At 40.3% G+C, this 18,303-nt stretch overlaps 1 protein-coding gene across 1 annotated transcript in view; it reads left to right on the forward strand.

Annotated features, from left to right (window-relative positions):
* The first annotated feature begins 815 nt into the window (after positions 1–815).
* The window catches only part of BARX2 (BARX homeobox 2), a 33,446-nt gene continuing 15,958 nt past the window's right edge, over positions 816–18,303 (forward strand). The window contains exon 1 of the mRNA XM_053963413.1: positions 816–1,270. Coding sequence (XP_053819388.1) covers positions 1,060–1,270 — 211 coding nt within the window. The 5' untranslated portion in view covers positions 816–1,059. The remainder of the gene's footprint in view (positions 1,271–18,303) is intronic.

The following is an 18,303-nucleotide window of genomic DNA, read 5'->3' on the forward strand; positions in this document are numbered from 1 at the left end:
GTTTGAAATTGTTGTTGCCTTTTGCAAAAACAGATTGAATTTTCTGTTATTAAAATAAGCATTTGCTCCCATTTGGATTGCCAAAGCATGAGAACCGAAGGATGTCTGATAACTTTTTGCAGATTATATTTAAATTCTTGTATGAAACCTGCGAGTAAATTTTTGGAGGGTGGTAAGTCTCCATAATGAGCATCTCTTTAGCCATTTAAAGTTAGTGAGCTGGCTGTGGGTTCTGGAAAACCTGCAGCAACCAGTAAATCCAGAGGATTCCTCCTGATACACCTTTCCATTAGTAGGCTGTCCTGGGGATTCCTGTTGGAGGCCACGGAGATGAGAAATAAAATTCAGTCCACAGCCTGGTAGGAAAACTTCCAGTGAGGAAGCCTCAGCACCCCTCAGCAGAAGGGGTGCTCAGCTTTGCAAAAATCCAGCTGAACTAAGCAGGGATCCGCCAGAAAATAATCTCAGACGTGGGATCCAAGTAACGCCGGAGAAATATAACTGCTACGCAGTTTTCCTAGGCAGGGCACCTATAAACAGGATTTTTTCCCGTCTGCCACTCTCCAGCATTTTGCGGCTCGGGAATAGGTTTGACGCCGGTCGGGGAAAGCTGTCGGGGCCGGGGCAGCACTCTCCTCCGGCAGCCCGAATTTTAACTTTTTTAGATAATTACAATCTAGGGAAGAGGAGGAGGAGGAGGAGAAGACGAAAAAAAAAAAAAAAAAAAAAGCCACACACCCCAGTATCCTAAAATAGCGAGCAGGGAGGGGAAAGGAGCGGCGGATCCTCCCAGCGCGGCGCAGGGTAACAATGGTGCTGGCGGGGAGCAGCGGGCGCCCTGATTGACAGCCCGAGCCTCCTAAAAAGGCCGCGGAGCGATGGGAGAGATGCTTATCGGCGGCTTTATATAGCGGGGAGCCGGCGCCGCGCAGCGCGGCCGAAGCGGCGGGGACAGCGCGGACACAGCAGGGACAGCGCGGACACAGCGGGGACAGGCTCGGCGAGCCGGTCGCCCATGCGAGCCGGGCGCGGCTCTGGCCGCCCCGCAGGGGTCCCGCCATGCACGACCAGCCGCAGCCCCAGCCCGGCCCGCAGCCCCCGGCGCGGCTGCCTGCGCCCGGCCGGCCCAAGGCAGGCAGGAGGCGCTACAAGACCTTCATGATCGACGAGATCCTCTCCAAGGAGACCTGCGACTACTTCGAGAAACTTTCCCTGTACTCCGTGTGCCCGTCGCTCCTGGTCCGGCCCAAGCCGCTGCACTCCTGCGCCGGTAAGCCTGACCCCAGCAGGGATGCGGCGGGCGCGGAGCCGGGGCGAGCGGCTCCTGCATCCCCCACCGCATCCCCCTCAAACCCTGCCTGAACGAAGCCCGGCTTTCACACTCCATCCCCACTCCCTGGGTCTGCCAGCGCTGGGATCGTTGTTAGTTGCTATCAGTAACTAGCAGCTATCAGTTAGTTACTATCACTTTTTAGTTACTGTCAATGTGTACTGGTGGGGTTCAGCCCAATCGTCGTCGGGGTGTGCCTTGGAGCCAATATATCAGTGCTAATGATAATGAGTTAAGGAGATCTACAGGAGTCCAGCTCCTTTAGAAATCATCCTTCATCTTATGCTCATTGAAACCTCCAGTGTTTTTTTCATTCTGTCGGTGTGAGTACAAAGAAATTAATAAAAATATTGTGAAAAGGAAAAAAAAATCTATAGAGGCACACTTTTTCTACCCTAAATTCTGTTTTTCTTTGAAAGAATGTAGGTTATTTCTAACAGCAAAGATGGGAAAACACTTGTAAAGATTTTGCAGACACCACAAATAAATACGCACAAACAGCTCTGCCCTGCACAGGCAACACAATGAGCAATCAGGTCTTGACCATGGGCATTATAAAATTTCACAAGCAGACTGTTGTAATGTGTGCATTTAAAAATCCACATTAAAAGTAAAAATAGTATTCTTAGAATACATTCCAGATTAAAAAAAATATTTTTTAAAAATCCCTTTTTCTGGTGAAGCAGGCAGTTTTCCAGATTTCTGTTCTTCTCATGAGGCCATACTTCCAGTGGTGACACATAATGTGTCAAGAAAAATGAGGTGATGAAACTGCAACTTAAAAATGCATTCTTCAAAAAATCTTATCTATTGAAAAATATTTGTAAAGGACTAATTACCAATAAGAATAATACCTATTTCAAGGTCATAGAGTTATATTTTTCCTCTTTCTCTTTGCTGGAAATGTTCGTTTTGCCCTTGTATTAGGTTGTGTTTAAAACCTCAAGGTCTATACTTTGGCTTAGGTTTGCTGGTTTAGTTTGAGGTCTTTTATTGCTGAATATAAATAACAAGGATCTTTTCAGCTCTTAGCAGAGCTGTGCTGATAGAAAACTTGCCGTTAGCGTACCCTAAGAGTTTGACAAGTAGAGTAAATCCTTGCTCCAAGCATAAATCTTCCTTCAACCTCAATATTTTTTTTGTAAATAGTAGTTATTAAAGATCCAGGAGGGATTAGGAAGCTGGATCAGAATTAAGACCCATGATGACCAGCTTTTGGGAAGAAGTTGCATGGACAATTTGATCCTCCATCAACATTAATTTCTTTCAACCGATTTGTGCGTGACGTCCCTTGCCTTCCCTAACTAATCGCTGACATATTTTGTATAAGAACTAGTTGTTAATCAAGATATTGCTGACAAGGGAATTTTTGAGAGCTGATCCCTCACTACTGCGTAGTGAAATTCAGTGCTTGGCCAAAACGTCCTGAAGGGTTTGGTGTGTGGCAATGACGCACGGAGCGCCTGATTCTGCCTGCAGACCTCAAGTCACCAGGGTAAGGACACCAAGCCTCTTGCCTTTTATCTCTTTCTGTACAGAAAGAGGAAGAATTAGAAAAGAAAGTCCCTTTAGCACACAAAAGGAATATTAACCTGGATATGATCAGTGTCCAGAAGCATGTACAACTACCTCAGCATAAAAATTACGGTCTGAATGTCACCTAATAGAACCTCGGGATTTTTGATTGGTGAGGTGCTTCCTAGCAGCTGGTTTGACTCTCACCACCCCCCATGGAAAAAAAAGAGAGAAATTTTTAAAATACATAGTTCTGGGTCAAGTATAGCAAGCATTGTCTTTGCAAGAATGATGTATATTCAGTAAATAATCAATAATCCTCGTATGATTCAGCAGAGGGTTGAGATTGATGCTAGTGAGTCTCTTGTGGTTACTCTTCAGTTAAAGCCTTATTTCTCTTTGTGCCTGGGATCTTTAATGAATTTGCCCTCAAGGTTGTGTTTCTAGCCCAAGCTCTGGCCTGTCCCTATCTCAGCCTGGGTTTTTAATATCTGCTTCTAATGGACTAAGCTGTATGGAATTGCAGCACTGGTGAAGTAAAGAGAGAGAATTTGCTTGTGGAATTAAAATCACAGAGGAAACTACTATCAAGTCCACACTTCAAAACTTAGCGTGGATCAAAACTTAGTCAGTTTCTAAGGTGTATAGGCATAATTCAAATCTTACGTGTATTAGGCAGTGGGAATTTTTTTTTATGAAAGGAAACTATTGGCTAAGAAATGGACAATACCGCAAAAGATATCTAAATGTGAAAGAATTTGAAAAATACCCAATATAAATCTGTAACTAAACTAAACTAAACTAAGAAACCAAACCCACAAAAACACACACACAGAGTGAAAATAAACTAAAAAAACCCTCCCAAACTACTTGGGGGCTAAAGGCTGCAGAAATATAGCACTATATAAATACTGTATGGCATTTAACTTTCTGCCTGAGTTTCTTTTGCCTCCGGAGTTAATCGGGGAAGGGAGTGAGCACATGGTCTCTTCATCATCTAAGAAAATGTGTCTTAACCTAAACCACAGAGATTTGTTACCGTACCATCATAGCTTGGACTTGGGAGCATTTGAAACAGTGATGAGTAATGAGTTATTCCAGCTAAACATCTCAGTGGCTTTATCTCAAGGCAAGAGTCAGGGTTTGAGACATTTTCATGGGCTAAAGAGTTAATATTTCTTTCATCTTGGGTGAAGTCAGAGCAGGCTGACATGCCTTTATAATTTATTTGGAGCTGAAAGACATAAGATGATGTACATATCCAGTGTTTGTGTTCAACAATATCCCTAGTTAAGTGAAGAGAGATGAGAAAACTTTGCTAACTCAATAGAAAAGAGTTTTTCTTTTGGCTCTGATGAATTGCTGAATATTTAACTGAGTGCATCTGAATTGGAACAAAACAGTTTTGTCAAGTAGAAGCAGAAGGAGGTGGAAGAAGCGTTCAGGACTTTTCTGGTGCATCTTGAGGTCAAAGATTGGCATTTTAGTTGTGAGGAGCGTTCATGAGGTCTAATGCAAAGCTCACCAGTGTCACACCAGGGAGATTCCCATTGAAGAGAGCTTGGAATAAACTCTCCAACCTTTTTTTTCTTTTTTGAAAGAAAACTGCAATTCCCTGTGGAAATGTTCCATCAATAGTTTAAAGTATGGTATGTGAACATGTATTGTGGTCTTTATTCAGCCAAAAAACCAAGATAAACCAATAGCAAATCTGTAACAAAATGCTAGTCTGGGTTCAGAGCCATTATGATTAAAATCTTAAAGACTAGAAATATTTTTAGATGGTGTCTAATGCCACTTTGCTTTATGACTTTTTGGGCTGTGATGGCTGAGTGAAAATACTATTTTTCTTGTTTCATGATACTTATATTTTTAATTAGCTTTTCATATTATGTCACCATTGATTAATTTGTATAAGTAATGATACACTGTTCATATGCTTGGTTTGTTATGGTGATTGCTGACGGTTGCTTTTTCACTGAGCAGAGTCCTGTAGGAATCACTTTTCAAATTCCAATTTTAATTTTAATTTTTCAATTAAAAATATTTGTAGGCAAGCCTATTCCAATTCTAATTTGTTTCCTCTATTTTATATTATGTTGGTTTAGTGATAGATTTAGAATCCAGTTGCGTTATTAGTAGTTTTGAGCATGATAAAGAATCAAAGGACACAGTGTGCAGTGTTACAAGGTCAAATTAGAAAAGCTCCTTATTTATCAAAGGAACTAAAATTGTTTGAAAATGAAAACTAGGCTGGGGTGTGAAGGGGAGTAGTGTGCAATCCCTGGTCTTAGTGGAATTTGTGACATTGTGTGTCAGTAATCAGTAATAGTAGTCTTGGATGGCCTTTTTAAACGCTCCAAATGAATTGAGATGGCTGGATTAAAAAGAATCGCGTTGCCTTCAATTGCAGAGTTCAGTTATTTCAGCAAATTTGGTAATACAAATTGTTAATTGTCTGTGTTGTGTATTCATTTGTACCAGGCCCTATTCCAGCTCATAAAAAAACCCTCAAATTTGAATGTATCTTAGTGGTTTATAATTTAAATCCTAATGAGCAGCAGAGTAATTTATGTCTGTGCCAAGGTTTTGTACTAGTCCGTATCTCAGGTAGGGCTGTGCTGATTTCTCGTTAATTGCTATACCAGAACAACACCTTGCAAGGCAAAAATATACCTTGGATCAGAGTGGCCCTGTTTCTTTTCTGAGACAATTGTCTGCTAAGATAGAAAATATTTACCCATGTTTTAGGGGAGTTGTGCTGAAGAGGGTTCTACTGCTACATGTAAATTTAAAAGTGCCGCAATTTCGGGAAGTGAATGTAATCTTAAGCTTCTCCACTTGTTTTTTTACTTTTTTGAAAATTTACTACTCTGCTTGCTGGTCTGTGCCTTTAAAGAATATTAATAATTATTATTATTATTATTATTTGCTTTCTTTAAATTATTTTTGGGATTTTTAGTTTGGTGATTGGATTTTTTGGTTTGTTTAGGTTTTTGGTTTTTGTTTTTTGGTTTTTTTTTTTGTTTGTTTGTTTTTTGTTTTTGTTTTTGGTTTTTGTTTTTTGGTGTTTTTTTGGTTGGTTTTTTTTGGTTTTTTTTTTGTTTGTTTGTTTGTTTTGTTTTGTTTTTTACTTCAAAACATTCAGGATATGTGTGGTTGGGATTTTAATGTAGGCAGGTGTCTAATATAGAATTTTTCAAATCTTGGATTCTTCTCTTCCAGTTCTGTCTGTCTTCTGTTGTTTTATCTTAGGATGAACTTGGGAGCTGTTTATTCCAAAGGGGTCTTTTTAACTGTCATTTTCCTCATATAAATTATATTTTCTGGATTAAACTTAGCGGTACCTGCAGCCGTTGGGGCCTTTGGGAAATCACTGCTTGGGAGATAAAGTATGAGGTTTGGTTCTTCTGGTTCTCACTCAGTCTCCTCAGCCTTTTTAGGAAACCATGGTGAGAAAGTAGATTTATTGTGACTTAAAATAGCTCAGCTTTTATGTGCAACTTCACAGCAAGAGATTCCTTCTGATTAGCTTCCAAAAGGCCTTGATATGGGCAAGGCTTGATTTTGCTGTGGGACTTTACTTAAAATTGGGGTGGAAGCCACTTCTGTTGCTCAAATACCTGCTGAATCTTCTCCTTTACATTGAACAGATTTTGTTATGGAATTCTTGGGGGAAGGCAAAACACTTGGGAAAAGAAAAGGGAATCTATGTAGTGCATGTGTTCCAGCACGGGGAAAAATGAGATGCCATCCATTCATCATGTTTCTAGTCTGGAACATGACAGCTGGATAAATCCCGTTGAATAAAGCTGATGTGGAGTGGTGGGGGCACCTTCTGCCAGGCTCACTTGGACTTGAGTGCGTCCCACATTCCCTGAGCCTGGCATCTGCAGCTGGGGCTGGATTGTCATCCCCCAGGACGCTGCCGGCAGTGCAACGGCATCCCAGGCAATAGTGCAAGGTCTCAGAAAGAGTTTTGCTTCTGTGCTGTGTGAAGTGAGTGCTCAGGAGATCTACATGTCTTAAACGGCTCCTGAGTTTGTGAAAAACCTGTGTCCCAAAATGTTGAGGGAAGCAGGCCGAAATGAATCTGTGTGTTTATACAAGAGGTACCAACCTAAATTGCAAAGCTGAAAATGTCTCCGTGTGGAAATCTGCATAGCTGCAAGGCTGTTTGGGATTTTTGCTGATTATTTGCGCAAATATATGAAGGGGAAAAAAAAAGATACTTTGAAAACTGCCAGTATTTATTTGGTTTAGTTTACAAAGATCAGTAGAATTCTATAGTTGAGTAGCAAAAAGTAAAGGCAAAATTAGAAAGGAATTCTATTGATCCTGAGAAATACAAAGTGCTTCCTCTGTAGATGTCTTTGATCCAGTATTTGTGAAGCTATTGAGTATTTTTAATAGATATAAAATAGTTCAGAGATGACATTTCTGCCTAGAAATGGCAGAAGGTGCACTCACAGTTATGCTGCTGTCTCTGAGCATTCCTCTGAAAACCTAGAAAAGTCAGGAATTCCTGTTGGGACTGTGTCCCTGCTCCTGCAGGGGGATTTATTCAGCTGCAACATTGGGAAAATCTGAGTTTTCTCAAACTCTCCAAAATTCTGTCTATTTTAGCCCTACAAGGGAAAGCCTGTCTGTGGATGAGGAGCACTTTATCAACTGAGGTAAATAAAGCAAATCTATGAACTGAAAGTAGATTCCTCTGTAAGTGCTGTAGATTGGGCACAACAGTTAATTTTAAGGCGACTAGTGTTTTTCAGGGTGGCCATCTTGGGTTTTAAGTGTTTTGATGTCTTTAGCAGAAAATTTAGTTCAGAAATGCCCAAAAGTGCCATATGGAGGATAATAATAATGGGCTGGGTGATGATAAATGGATACTTGGAGAAATGCCTGTTAATTTTTTTCTGTTGGGTTATATGCAGTACTAGATGTGGCATTTCAGAAGGAAACCCGGATTTGAATCTAGTTTTGAAAGCTCAGGACTGAGCAGAGAAATCTGTCTCTAAAGAAATTTCAGTGCTAGATATTAAAATATCTGTAATAAAGACTGACTTTTGCTGTCTTATCTCGGTACTGTTAATAGTGAATAAAAGGATTTAATGAATGGCAAAACTGCAGTGAACAAACCAGAAGATCACACCCCAGTGATTGCAATAAAACCTATTGTGGCAAGTAATCAGCACTGTGGTTGTGGCTGGGCATGAATAAGCATTGTGGAGGAATGCTATAATAGGAGGCATTAATGAATCTGGGATTCCACAGGGAAAATTGACACCTACGCCTCATTTTCTAAAGCCTCACAGCTGGCACTGAAGCACAGTTTAAATCCATCTGCACAGTGAGTTAGGTTTAAATGTAGCACTTCGGTTAAAAGTGTCCTCAATTTGGCCACTGCTCATGGAGACTGCGCAGTGCAGACCCAGTGCCATTTTGAGGACTTTTATTTAACTTGCTTCTGCAGAATGCAGGAAAACGCCATCTCATCCTGTATAAACAATGACCCTCAGCATTGCTGCCTTCAGGACAAGCTGGGCATGAACAAGAGCAAAACTCGCTGGGGAAAGTGAGGAAAAGGAATGAAGAGTGTTTGGAGCTGATGTGTTGTGTGGAGCTCCTATCACCCCACCAGGCTCATGGAGCAGAGCAGGGCAGGAACTAAGGAGCCTTTTCTTGGAGTATTTTTACTTCTGCTCTGTTGAGCAGTACATCTCTTTGATCTAGGTGCGGTGACGGACAGCTTCCTGGATCACAGCTCTGGCAATGTATGGGTTGATCCACCTCCAGGATGGATTTTCTGCTCATAGGAGTGTTGTGAGCATGTTTGGGTGATGGAACAAAATCTGTGCATTTCCAGATCAAAGTCACTTTCATGCCCTCAGTGCAGGCCTGTGGGGAAGGCAGATTTGCATGGAATGCACACAATGGATGGCAGAGCCAGAACTGATGGTCCAGTCAGGAACTGAGCTCTGCAGGCACTTGCTCAATACAGTGGCTTAAGTTTTTCTAAAAAAAACTTCTGGGCTGGAGAAAGTCTCTGCTCTGGTGGCTCAGAGGATTGAATTGCTTGATTCTGCTGATCAATTTCTTCTGCTCAGCCCTTGATAAGTTGTTCAGTGTTAGAAGTGACTACAGCCCTGCTTGGAGCCACTGGAAACCTGAGTTTGCATTTGCAGGCCATGAACAAAATCTCATAATATCCAAGTGAAAACAGGAGAAGTCAGAAAAATTTATATTTTGGATCATTGGTAGATTGAAGAAATAATCATTAAGTATCCTTTTCAGTTCAGAGGGAAGGAAATGTTATAAATTTAGCTTGACAATGGAGAGGTTTAAAAAGTGTGTGTGTAAAATCAGATCAGAGAAAATACTCAATCAGGAATAAAATACTGAAAACTTATCTCTAAAGGATAAGGCAAAACTTTATAGCACTTTCCTTTTTATGGGACATTTGGCAAAGCAATGAAGTTACTTTCAGTATTGCAAAATTTTATTTATTTTTCTTTTTCAAGGAGAGAAAGTTACAACCAAGCATTTTCAATCATTCCTACGTAAGAATTGCTCCGGCTAGATTGCAGAACCCAGAACATGTTCATGAACTTCACTTGCTAGGAAATAACAGTTCCTTGGAAAATTGCAGAAACCATAACATGTTCAAGAGCTTCACTTGCTAAGAAGTAACATTTCCTTGGAAAATTTAGGACGTATTTTGTGATCTCAGTTGTATTTGTGTAAAGTCTGTAATAGAATAGGATCACAAGGACAAAGGGAGCTGTAGTAGAAGTCTGGCGTTGTCCAGGATTGTGGGAAAATTTAGCTGAGAGATTTCTAGCCCAGAATTCCCAAAGCTACATTTTAATGACATCTTTAAAAATATAGAGATTTGGTATTAAGACCTGGCTAAGACAGTAATATGTAGTAGTTTCCATTTTCCAGTATTTTCCCTTTTCCTCTCATGCACCTTTACGTTTTCACCCATTCTTGTCCAGAGCACAGCTCAGAACAACACCCAGATACCAGCTGCAGGTGTTGCAGGTGTTTGGGAACAGCTGAGATCCATTTAAGTAACTAAAGAGAAGGGTGAAGAACAGTCTTTCAAAGAAAACCCCATCTTCCTGAACATGGACACCTGCACTCATATTCAAAATCTTTGGACTGCAGGTAGCACATCCAGAATACTTGAGCTCTGTCTAAAACACAGAACCTGAAAGAACCTTGAGACAAATCTGCTTTGTTTTTCATTTTTCTCTTTTAAAAAATCACATATTTTTTTCCCTTTTGTCTTTTTTTTTTTTTTTTTTTTTTAATGAATGAAAGGAAAAAACAGTTTTCCAGAACTTCCCATGCAACAAAATTACAATTCCCTTTGGAGATGTGATAATAGAAAATTTGCAGATATACGGTCTTTTTCTCCTAGCAGCAACCTTTCAGTGACCTTAATGTGTTTGGATGTGTATGTTCAGGTCTTATCTTGTAAATTTTTTGACATGCCAGTAGTTTCTATTCGTGTAGTTTGTTGTCTGACTCCAACAGGATGACTTGCAGAGAAGGGGTTGAATTGGAAGTATTTATATTTGCCTTGTATTTTTGATAATCTTACTACTCATTTTTTGGATTTTCATCAGAATAAGAGATTTTTCCAAATAATCACTAAGTCATCTTTAAATACTTGGCCACCATTTGCCTTTGGATATTTCTTTTAATGATTATTTTGCAAGTCACAAAGCAGTTAAATGGCTACTTTTCCTGCCAGTGAGTTGGCTTTTTTTTTTTCAATCTGGTATTTATTTCACCTTACAGGGATTGAATTTCATCTGAATTTAATTTTAATAGACGTCTTGAGAATTAATGTTGAAGCAACAAGTTCCTGTACCTTTGAGTGTGCAAGTGCCTGTTGCCACATCCAAGGTAGAGCTGCCTACGTTGATCCATTAAAAAAAGAGCCCTGTTGTGTAAGCACAGAATGGTTGAAACCTTAATAAAAACATGTCCTTTTCTTTTAGAAGATAGAGAAATGTGCATTATATGTTTCTGGTTATTTAAACAGGGTGTAGTATGACAGATTAACTTGTCATCTTTGAAATGAAATTTGAAGTAGTGGTACTTTATTATGGAAAACATCTCCTTGTATGTTGCACATAACATGGTATGCCTTATGGAAGGCCTAGTGCTCTGGGTGGTATTTAATCCTGTGGCTCAAAGAGGAAAAATATGAAAATAAATAGAAAACAGTAATGTAATAATTGATAGAATAAAAAAGTGAGAAGACAGAAGACACAAAAAAAAAAAAAAGGTGTTTGTGAACACATTTCACTTCACTCTTCTGCTTATTTTGTTCCAAACCTCCTCTTGACAGCTTTGCTAGCAGTTCATTTTGTTCCTGTGGTGACTAAGCCATGGAGGAGCTCATATTTGGAGGTTTCTGTGGATAGTACTAGGAGGTTTGGGGCTCAGCTGTATTGTGCTCCTGGCTTTCCTCAAACAGGTCTGGTTTAGGTGGCTGCATGTAGTGAAATTCTCCACCGAGGGTCAGGAAGCTGTGCCAGAAGTTAAAAGGGTTGGTTTCACCTTGTTGTAATAAATTATAGAGCAATCATAAATGATAGGAAGGAGTCTGATGAAGTGGGTGAGGAACAATTGATGGATTACTTTAGTTAAAATTACTTAGAGCCCAGTCCAACTCCCACTGAAGTCAATTAAATTGTAGCTGGATCAGGGCCAGAATGAGTCAAATTCAATTATGCCTTAACTGTAAACATTTTAAAGCACATTACTGTAAGGTAGTTCAGCACTTAAATTATATTAAAACAAAAGCATTTATGAAATCCCGACTGATTGGATTTTATTTGTACAGCCCTATTAAAAGCCTTTTTCTTGTGGCTGCGACAGAGACCTCTTTGGCTGGTGCCTAATCCCCAGAGCACCTGTCTGTTGTGAAGAGATGTCACAGCCACTGGTACTGTAAATGAATTTGTCCATCACAGACTTGCTGCTGAAGGGATTGCATCAGAAGAGGCAGCAAAGATGACTGAAAGGAGATTGTAGAAATCCTGCTGCTGTTTCATCTAATTGTCAAGATTTAGAAAGCTTACTTGTGTAAGTATCAGCTCATAAATTAATGAAACTTTTACTAATTCCAAATTCCAAAGCTGGAATGTTTATGGGTATTCATCTGTTTCTCAGCTGAACAAAGTACAGCATCCAAAATATTATTTAAAAAGAAATAATCTATATGGTAAAATGGTGGACTTAGAAATAAGTTCAAGTATGGCAGTGTTTTCGCAAAATAAGGCAGATTATCTTTTAAATCATTATTATCTTTTAAATTGTAATTTACATGCTTCCTTTAAGACAATTTATGTATTTTTAAGACATTCTGGATTGATTTTTTTCATTTATCCTCAGAAATTTTCCTCCCTGTCCATTTTCCAGCAGAGCCAGGGAGCAGCTCTGAGTTGCAGATGTAGGGTTTCCTGGCTTGGATTTGTCTGACTGTCTTGGGAGGTCAGAGCTCCACATCCCAAGTGCCATCCCATCAAAACCTTGCGTTATGGCAAGCTGTGCAGACAGCAGGGAATGTCTGTGCACTGGGATCATTCCCATCTCTGGGTGAGCTAAATTTGTCTCTGCACAGATGATCTCCCAGCCCATGCCAAGTGCTGAAAGTACTTCTGCAGGTGTGGGATTGATCTGGCTTGCTCTCTGTCTTTGTAGCAGTTGTGCTAAAATGAAAGATAGGGCCTGATCCTGGTTTTCATGGCATGACATTGCTTTGGCTCTGTGAGAAGCTCTGTGTTCTTTGTGGAGGATGGAGGTGCTGGACACGTGTGGAAATAGAAAAGATGGATTTGACTGCATGTCCAGCTGGCATGGAAATGCTGGACTGTCTTATTGCTGTGTACGTGGCTCCATAGACTGGGCTTTGGTCTGGAAAACTCAGTTTGGCAAATAATTTCTTTTTCTTTTGTGCTGTCACAGTTTTTGTAATTGTTTTGTCCTTTCTGTTTTCCTTGTTTTCTATTAATAGCAGGATCAATTAATAGCTTCCACTGTCACATTCTACAGTGTTGGCAACTATGAAATAGAAATTTGGCCTTCAGAGAAGGGGAAAAAATATACCCATCCAGCAGCTTTAATCAGTAAAAAAGGACTGTGATAAACCTTATTACAGGACTTCTGTGGCACATACTCAACCATGGAAAAATACTGTCCCTTCTCTTCCCTGTCACTGAGCAAAACCACTGCCAGGAGAGCAACAAGACATTTTGATGGCAACTGGTGACTCCGTGGCTTTAATGTGTTTGAGAAATCTGATTTCTGTGATCCAGGCCTTACTTCTCCCTTTCAGTATTAGCACAATTAGTCATGATACAACTTGCAAAAATGCATTAAAATCATTTGGCAGCTTTTTAAAACCTGAGCATTGCTGTTCCCTCCTCGCAGACACTGCTCAGCACAGCCTTGGCTCACCACCGAGCTCAGCTTTGGGGGTGCCTTTGGAAAAGCAAATCCATCAATAAAGCTCTCACCTGCTCGTGGTTTTTATCTCTGAGCTTCCACCCACAAATCAAAAGTGGTGCTTTCCTGTAGTATATTACAGGATAGAAAATTCTTTTGGCAGTGAAGGATATTGAGAAGCCTTTCATTCATCACAGTTACTTGATGGTGACTTCAGTTGAAGAAAACCTTTCCTTTAGAAGAAATACCTTGGGAAAACTTCTGATAGTTCTTCTACTTCTAGGAAGTAGAGCCAATGCTGAAATTCTAAGTACCTCAGGTGTGATTTTGCCCTGTGCAGGGCTGGGAGTTGAACTTGATGATCCCTGTGAGTCTCTTGTAGCTCAAGATATTTTTTTATTTTAACTCCTTGCTGATTATTTGCTGGGACATATCCCACTCTACTCTGAACCAGTCATGCCTATGAAGCATTCACTGACTATTTCTTACATTTGGAGTAAATTATAATGGAATTGCTGCCACCACTCATTCCTGCAATGTTAATTAACTGAAAAATCCACCCAGAAGAAAGTTAAGTGTTAATTTCCAGTACCTGTTGTGTAGCTTTAGTGTAATTTAAAATATGGTGGACTATTAATTTGTCTTCTCAAAATATTTGTTTTCCCCAAAGCCAATCATGGATCACTTGCTTCCAGTAATTGATACCAACACTGGAAATATTTGTCCAGTTGATGACAAACTTAAGTGTTTGACAAATTATAACTCTGGTTAACCTGGGACCAGGTCACACTTCAAGAAAAAATTCAAATACACACCTCATCTAGTTTTTCTCCACAAGAATTTTCTTCATAGGGGTGTTTCACTTGTTACAACTGTCAGTAAATAGTGGGGCTTAAGTACTTTTGCCTGCTGCATGGATGTCCAAATACTGCTTTTCTCAGGACCGCTGGATTTTCCTTGTGCCCCCACTTATTTTCTCCTTGAAGTCAATAGAAGTTTTGAGTGTGTAGAAAAAGAAAAGGAATTGCATCAGACTGCAAATAAATGACCATTTTCTGAGCATTCATTTATCTGGCAGCTTGGGACACGCTGTGTTGGGAGCAGGGATAACTGAGTGGAGCTGGGTTTTGCAGGGCCCAGGGAAGGGCTGAGAGCTTTGCAGGCAGCACTTTGTGCTTGGGCCATCCGTGCTTGGCTTTGTCCTTGAATTCATATGTGACATGGAGCCAGCTGAATTCCTTATCCTTCCCATTTTTAAAAGAAAAATGTTAGTTCTCTGCACATTAGCATTTTGAATTCCTTTGCTAAGAAATATAAGAGAAGCCCGAAGTCATATGGTCAGTGGGGACTGTGTATGTTTAACTGTGTATGCGTAACTGTGCTCTTCATGAGTATTAATTAAGTACAAGTAAAAGCCTGTTGTTTTTTTCTCAACAGAGGGAATTCTGTAGGAAGGAAGAGACTTCCCCATAAATCACTTTAAGATAGGTGTTAAGACAAAATCATGTTTATTACTTTGCAAGAGTTTCAAGTCTTTCATCACCATTTTTTATCCACCCTTTGTCTCTCACTGGATTTTTACACTTAGTCCATGCCCTGTAGAGTTCTTCAATTTGCTCTTTCCCTATCTTCCTTCCTTTATCCCCCCTTGAGCTCTTTGTTCCCTCAGCACAAACTGCACCTGAGAATGTTGAGTTCAAGTCGAACTTTTGAACCCATGATGTCAGGTTGGTTTGGAATTAGGCAAAACCAGTTTGCCCATCCCTCACTGCAAAAGGGTTAATCCTCTAAACTATTGAGAGACTGGAATTGTGAAATGAGCCCCTGTTTTATAAGCATTTGTATTGCCAGTGCTTGAATGCCCATAATAAGCAGGTTGTGCTGTGATTAATGACTGTGTTTTACATGCTGACGATGGATGATGTGTCTCATTGGATAAACCATTTATTTTTATTCAGGCTCCTCACCCCAGCAGCACTGAAAATGAGATGTTAACATCCTGGTGGGAGTGTGTTTCATTCACAGCAATTTAATGAAAGGTGACCCACAGAGAGGAGAAAATAATTTAAATTTGCCTTTTCCTTGCCTCCTTGCCTCCTTTTAATGTGTGAGAAGACAACTCATAAAATTATTTTTTCATACTGGATTTTTCTTTTTCTTTCAAGATTCTTACTCTTCCTCCGAATTGGAAACAAGTAGGAATGTGTTGTCATTGTGAAACTTTAGCATTTGGAAGAGGCAAGCTATTCAAATGCCTTAAACTTTGTTTTCTTTATTTTTAATAAAGGACTAAAATAATTTGAAATCTTTAGGTATTTGAGCTAATTTTTGTATCAGATTATAAGTTTCTGGTTTTGCTGCAGTTTCAATTGCACTTTTCTCTCCACTTTGTCATTTTGTGTGTGTAAAGGATGTGGTGGTAGATTGTGGTTGGAATACACAGGCTAGACACAGAACTCACCTTTTTATTAACCAGCTATATATTTATATCCATATGGATTCAACACTGCATCCATCTAATGTCAATGTTTTAACTTCTGTAGAATGGCTTCAAATAAGGAGGAAAAATACTTTTAAAAGCACTTTTTAATTAATTGGAGAAAATCTACTTCAAGGAAGTGAAATGGGATGCAGTGTCCAAGCAAATATTTTGAAAGCTCTACATAAAATGAAAGTCCTTGGATCTCCTTCCCATCAGATCTCCTGGGATGGAAACAGGGACAGCTGTGGGCAGGGCATCAGTACTTCAACAGAGAGGAAAAATGACTAGGATGTTTTAAAAAAAAATAAAATTGAAACAGCTTTTCATATGAGGTTCACCAAATGTGAATTAAAGGCTCTTTTGAGTCTCAGAATTTAAAAGCTCCCTCAGAACTATCACGCCATTGCTGAGCAGAGCATGCATATTCCCGTGATGGGTCAGCAGTGTTGGATGTTTTCATCAGAGAGCAGTAAATGCCAATAATTGACTAAATTCTCTGGACAGCTTGATAAAATTCCAGGTGGGATACAGCCTCTATTTCAGAAGGTTTTTCAGAGTTTAATGAAAACACTGTCAATGTAAAGATTTTGTCTGTTTGCATGTGGAAATGCCAAATCTAAGATGAATTTCATCCCAGAAGAGCCAAATCAGAGTCTGGCTGAGATTTGGGAGATCCATAAAATATTCCCTGCAGAATTATTTAGATCAGCTTCATGTTACAATTGGCAAGGATGGCTGATCCTGGGCAGAATGTCTTTCTTGGGTGAAGAGAACTTTTCAAAAATTGAGCTTTAAAAAGCTATTTTTGTTGGAAAAGCCACATACTGCATCTGTGCCTGTTATTGGAGGAGCTCCCCTGGAAACAATGCTGCTTGCACAAGAACAGGACACATGCATTGCTTCAAAATTAACATGCATATTAATGGCATGTTAAGGAATTTCATAATCGTGTGACACAAAAGAGAGTTCTCAACGCAGCAGTCATGCAGTGTCTTAATGGGCAATGTCTGCAGCGAGCTGGGAGATAGCAACACCTCTGCCTCCTCTCATGGCTTCTGTTGAGTCCTTTCCAGACCAAATCACTGGTGTGGTTGGTGTTATTGCCCTCGTTTTGCATATGGAGAAAACAGAAGTCCAGTGGGATTCAGGGATTTGGCTGAGACTGAACATGAAGGCAGTGCAAGGGATGGAAATATTGTGCCTGAGGTCCTCTTTCCCCAAAATCTACATCCAAGTGAACAGAACTTTGTTTGTTTGGTTCTTTTATGGGACAGAGTAAAGTCGGGGAGAATGTGACAATATTCCCATCAGCCTGGAGCTATTTCTTATGCTAGTGGGAATTATACGCCCACCTACATGTGCAGGGAAAAAAGGGCTGTGTTGATTTTTGCCTATTTTATAACTGGCATTGGAATGATATTATGAAGCCCCAGCATCCCTGTAGAGCACAGCAACGCTGCGTTTCCCAGTGAGAGGGCCTGTAGGAAACTCGGAGGAGAATCCACGAGTGATGAAACCAGAGGTGGGTGATAACCAAAGCTTTGACTTCAAATCTTGGATTGAGGGAGGGTTTTCCATCTGGATCCCTAAATTTCCCACCTCAATCCCTAAATCAGAGCATTTCCAGGGGCATGTTTGTAGTTCTGGATTGAAGCTGTTTCCAACAGTTGTCCTAACATTTCTTCCCATAAAGGCATTAGTTCACAATTAAGGCTGAATTTGAGCACTGTAGAAACCTAATTCCATCCATTATGATTAATTAGGGCCTTATCTCCACCTGAAGTCTAATCTAAATTTCTCTGGAGATGTGAAAACAGTGTTTCTTCCTATCAGAACAGAAAAAATTACACAGACTAATGTTGGACATGAGTGAGGGCTTGTGTTAGGAGATCACTGGATCATGGAATTCTGGAATGGTTTGGGTTGGAATCTCATCCAGTTCCAGCCATAGGCAGGGACACCTTCCACTATCCCAGGTTGCTCCAAACCCCATCCAGCCTGGCTTTGGATACTTCCAGGGATGGGGCAGCCTTAGCTCCTCTGAGTAGGAGGAGGTCAGGACAGCTGGAGCTTACCAGCTGGAATCTCTGGCTCATCCTTCTATCAGAGCTGTGGTATGGACACCGGGAAAACCTTCATCACTCTTCTGGCACATACCTGGTTTCATCCCTCCAAAGCGCTTTGCAACTCTGAGGCTGACATTTTTCTTATGGAACTGCTTATTCTGTGTGTGTCCATCTGGGGACTGCCCATCCTTGAGATATTTTTCAGGTTATTTTTTGAGATTAAATGAATTTCTGTAAGAGTGAAACTCACTTTGTGTTTCAGCTGAAAAACCCCAATATGCCACTGACCCTGGAGTGAACACGCCGGGTCTTGGCTCCCATTAATCACTTTGCTGGGAGACTGCGGTATTACTGGTGGGAGCATCCACCTTCCCATGTCCATATGGGACACTCATGTCTGCAGGCAGAGGTGGAGATGTTACCGTGACTGATGGTTCTTGCAA

Source organism: Vidua chalybeata, chromosome 23 (genome assembly GCF_026979565.1).
Source record: "Vidua chalybeata isolate OUT-0048 chromosome 23, bVidCha1 merged haplotype, whole genome shotgun sequence".
In the NCBI taxonomy this organism is placed as follows: Eukaryota; Metazoa; Chordata; class Aves; order Passeriformes; family Viduidae; genus Vidua; species Vidua chalybeata.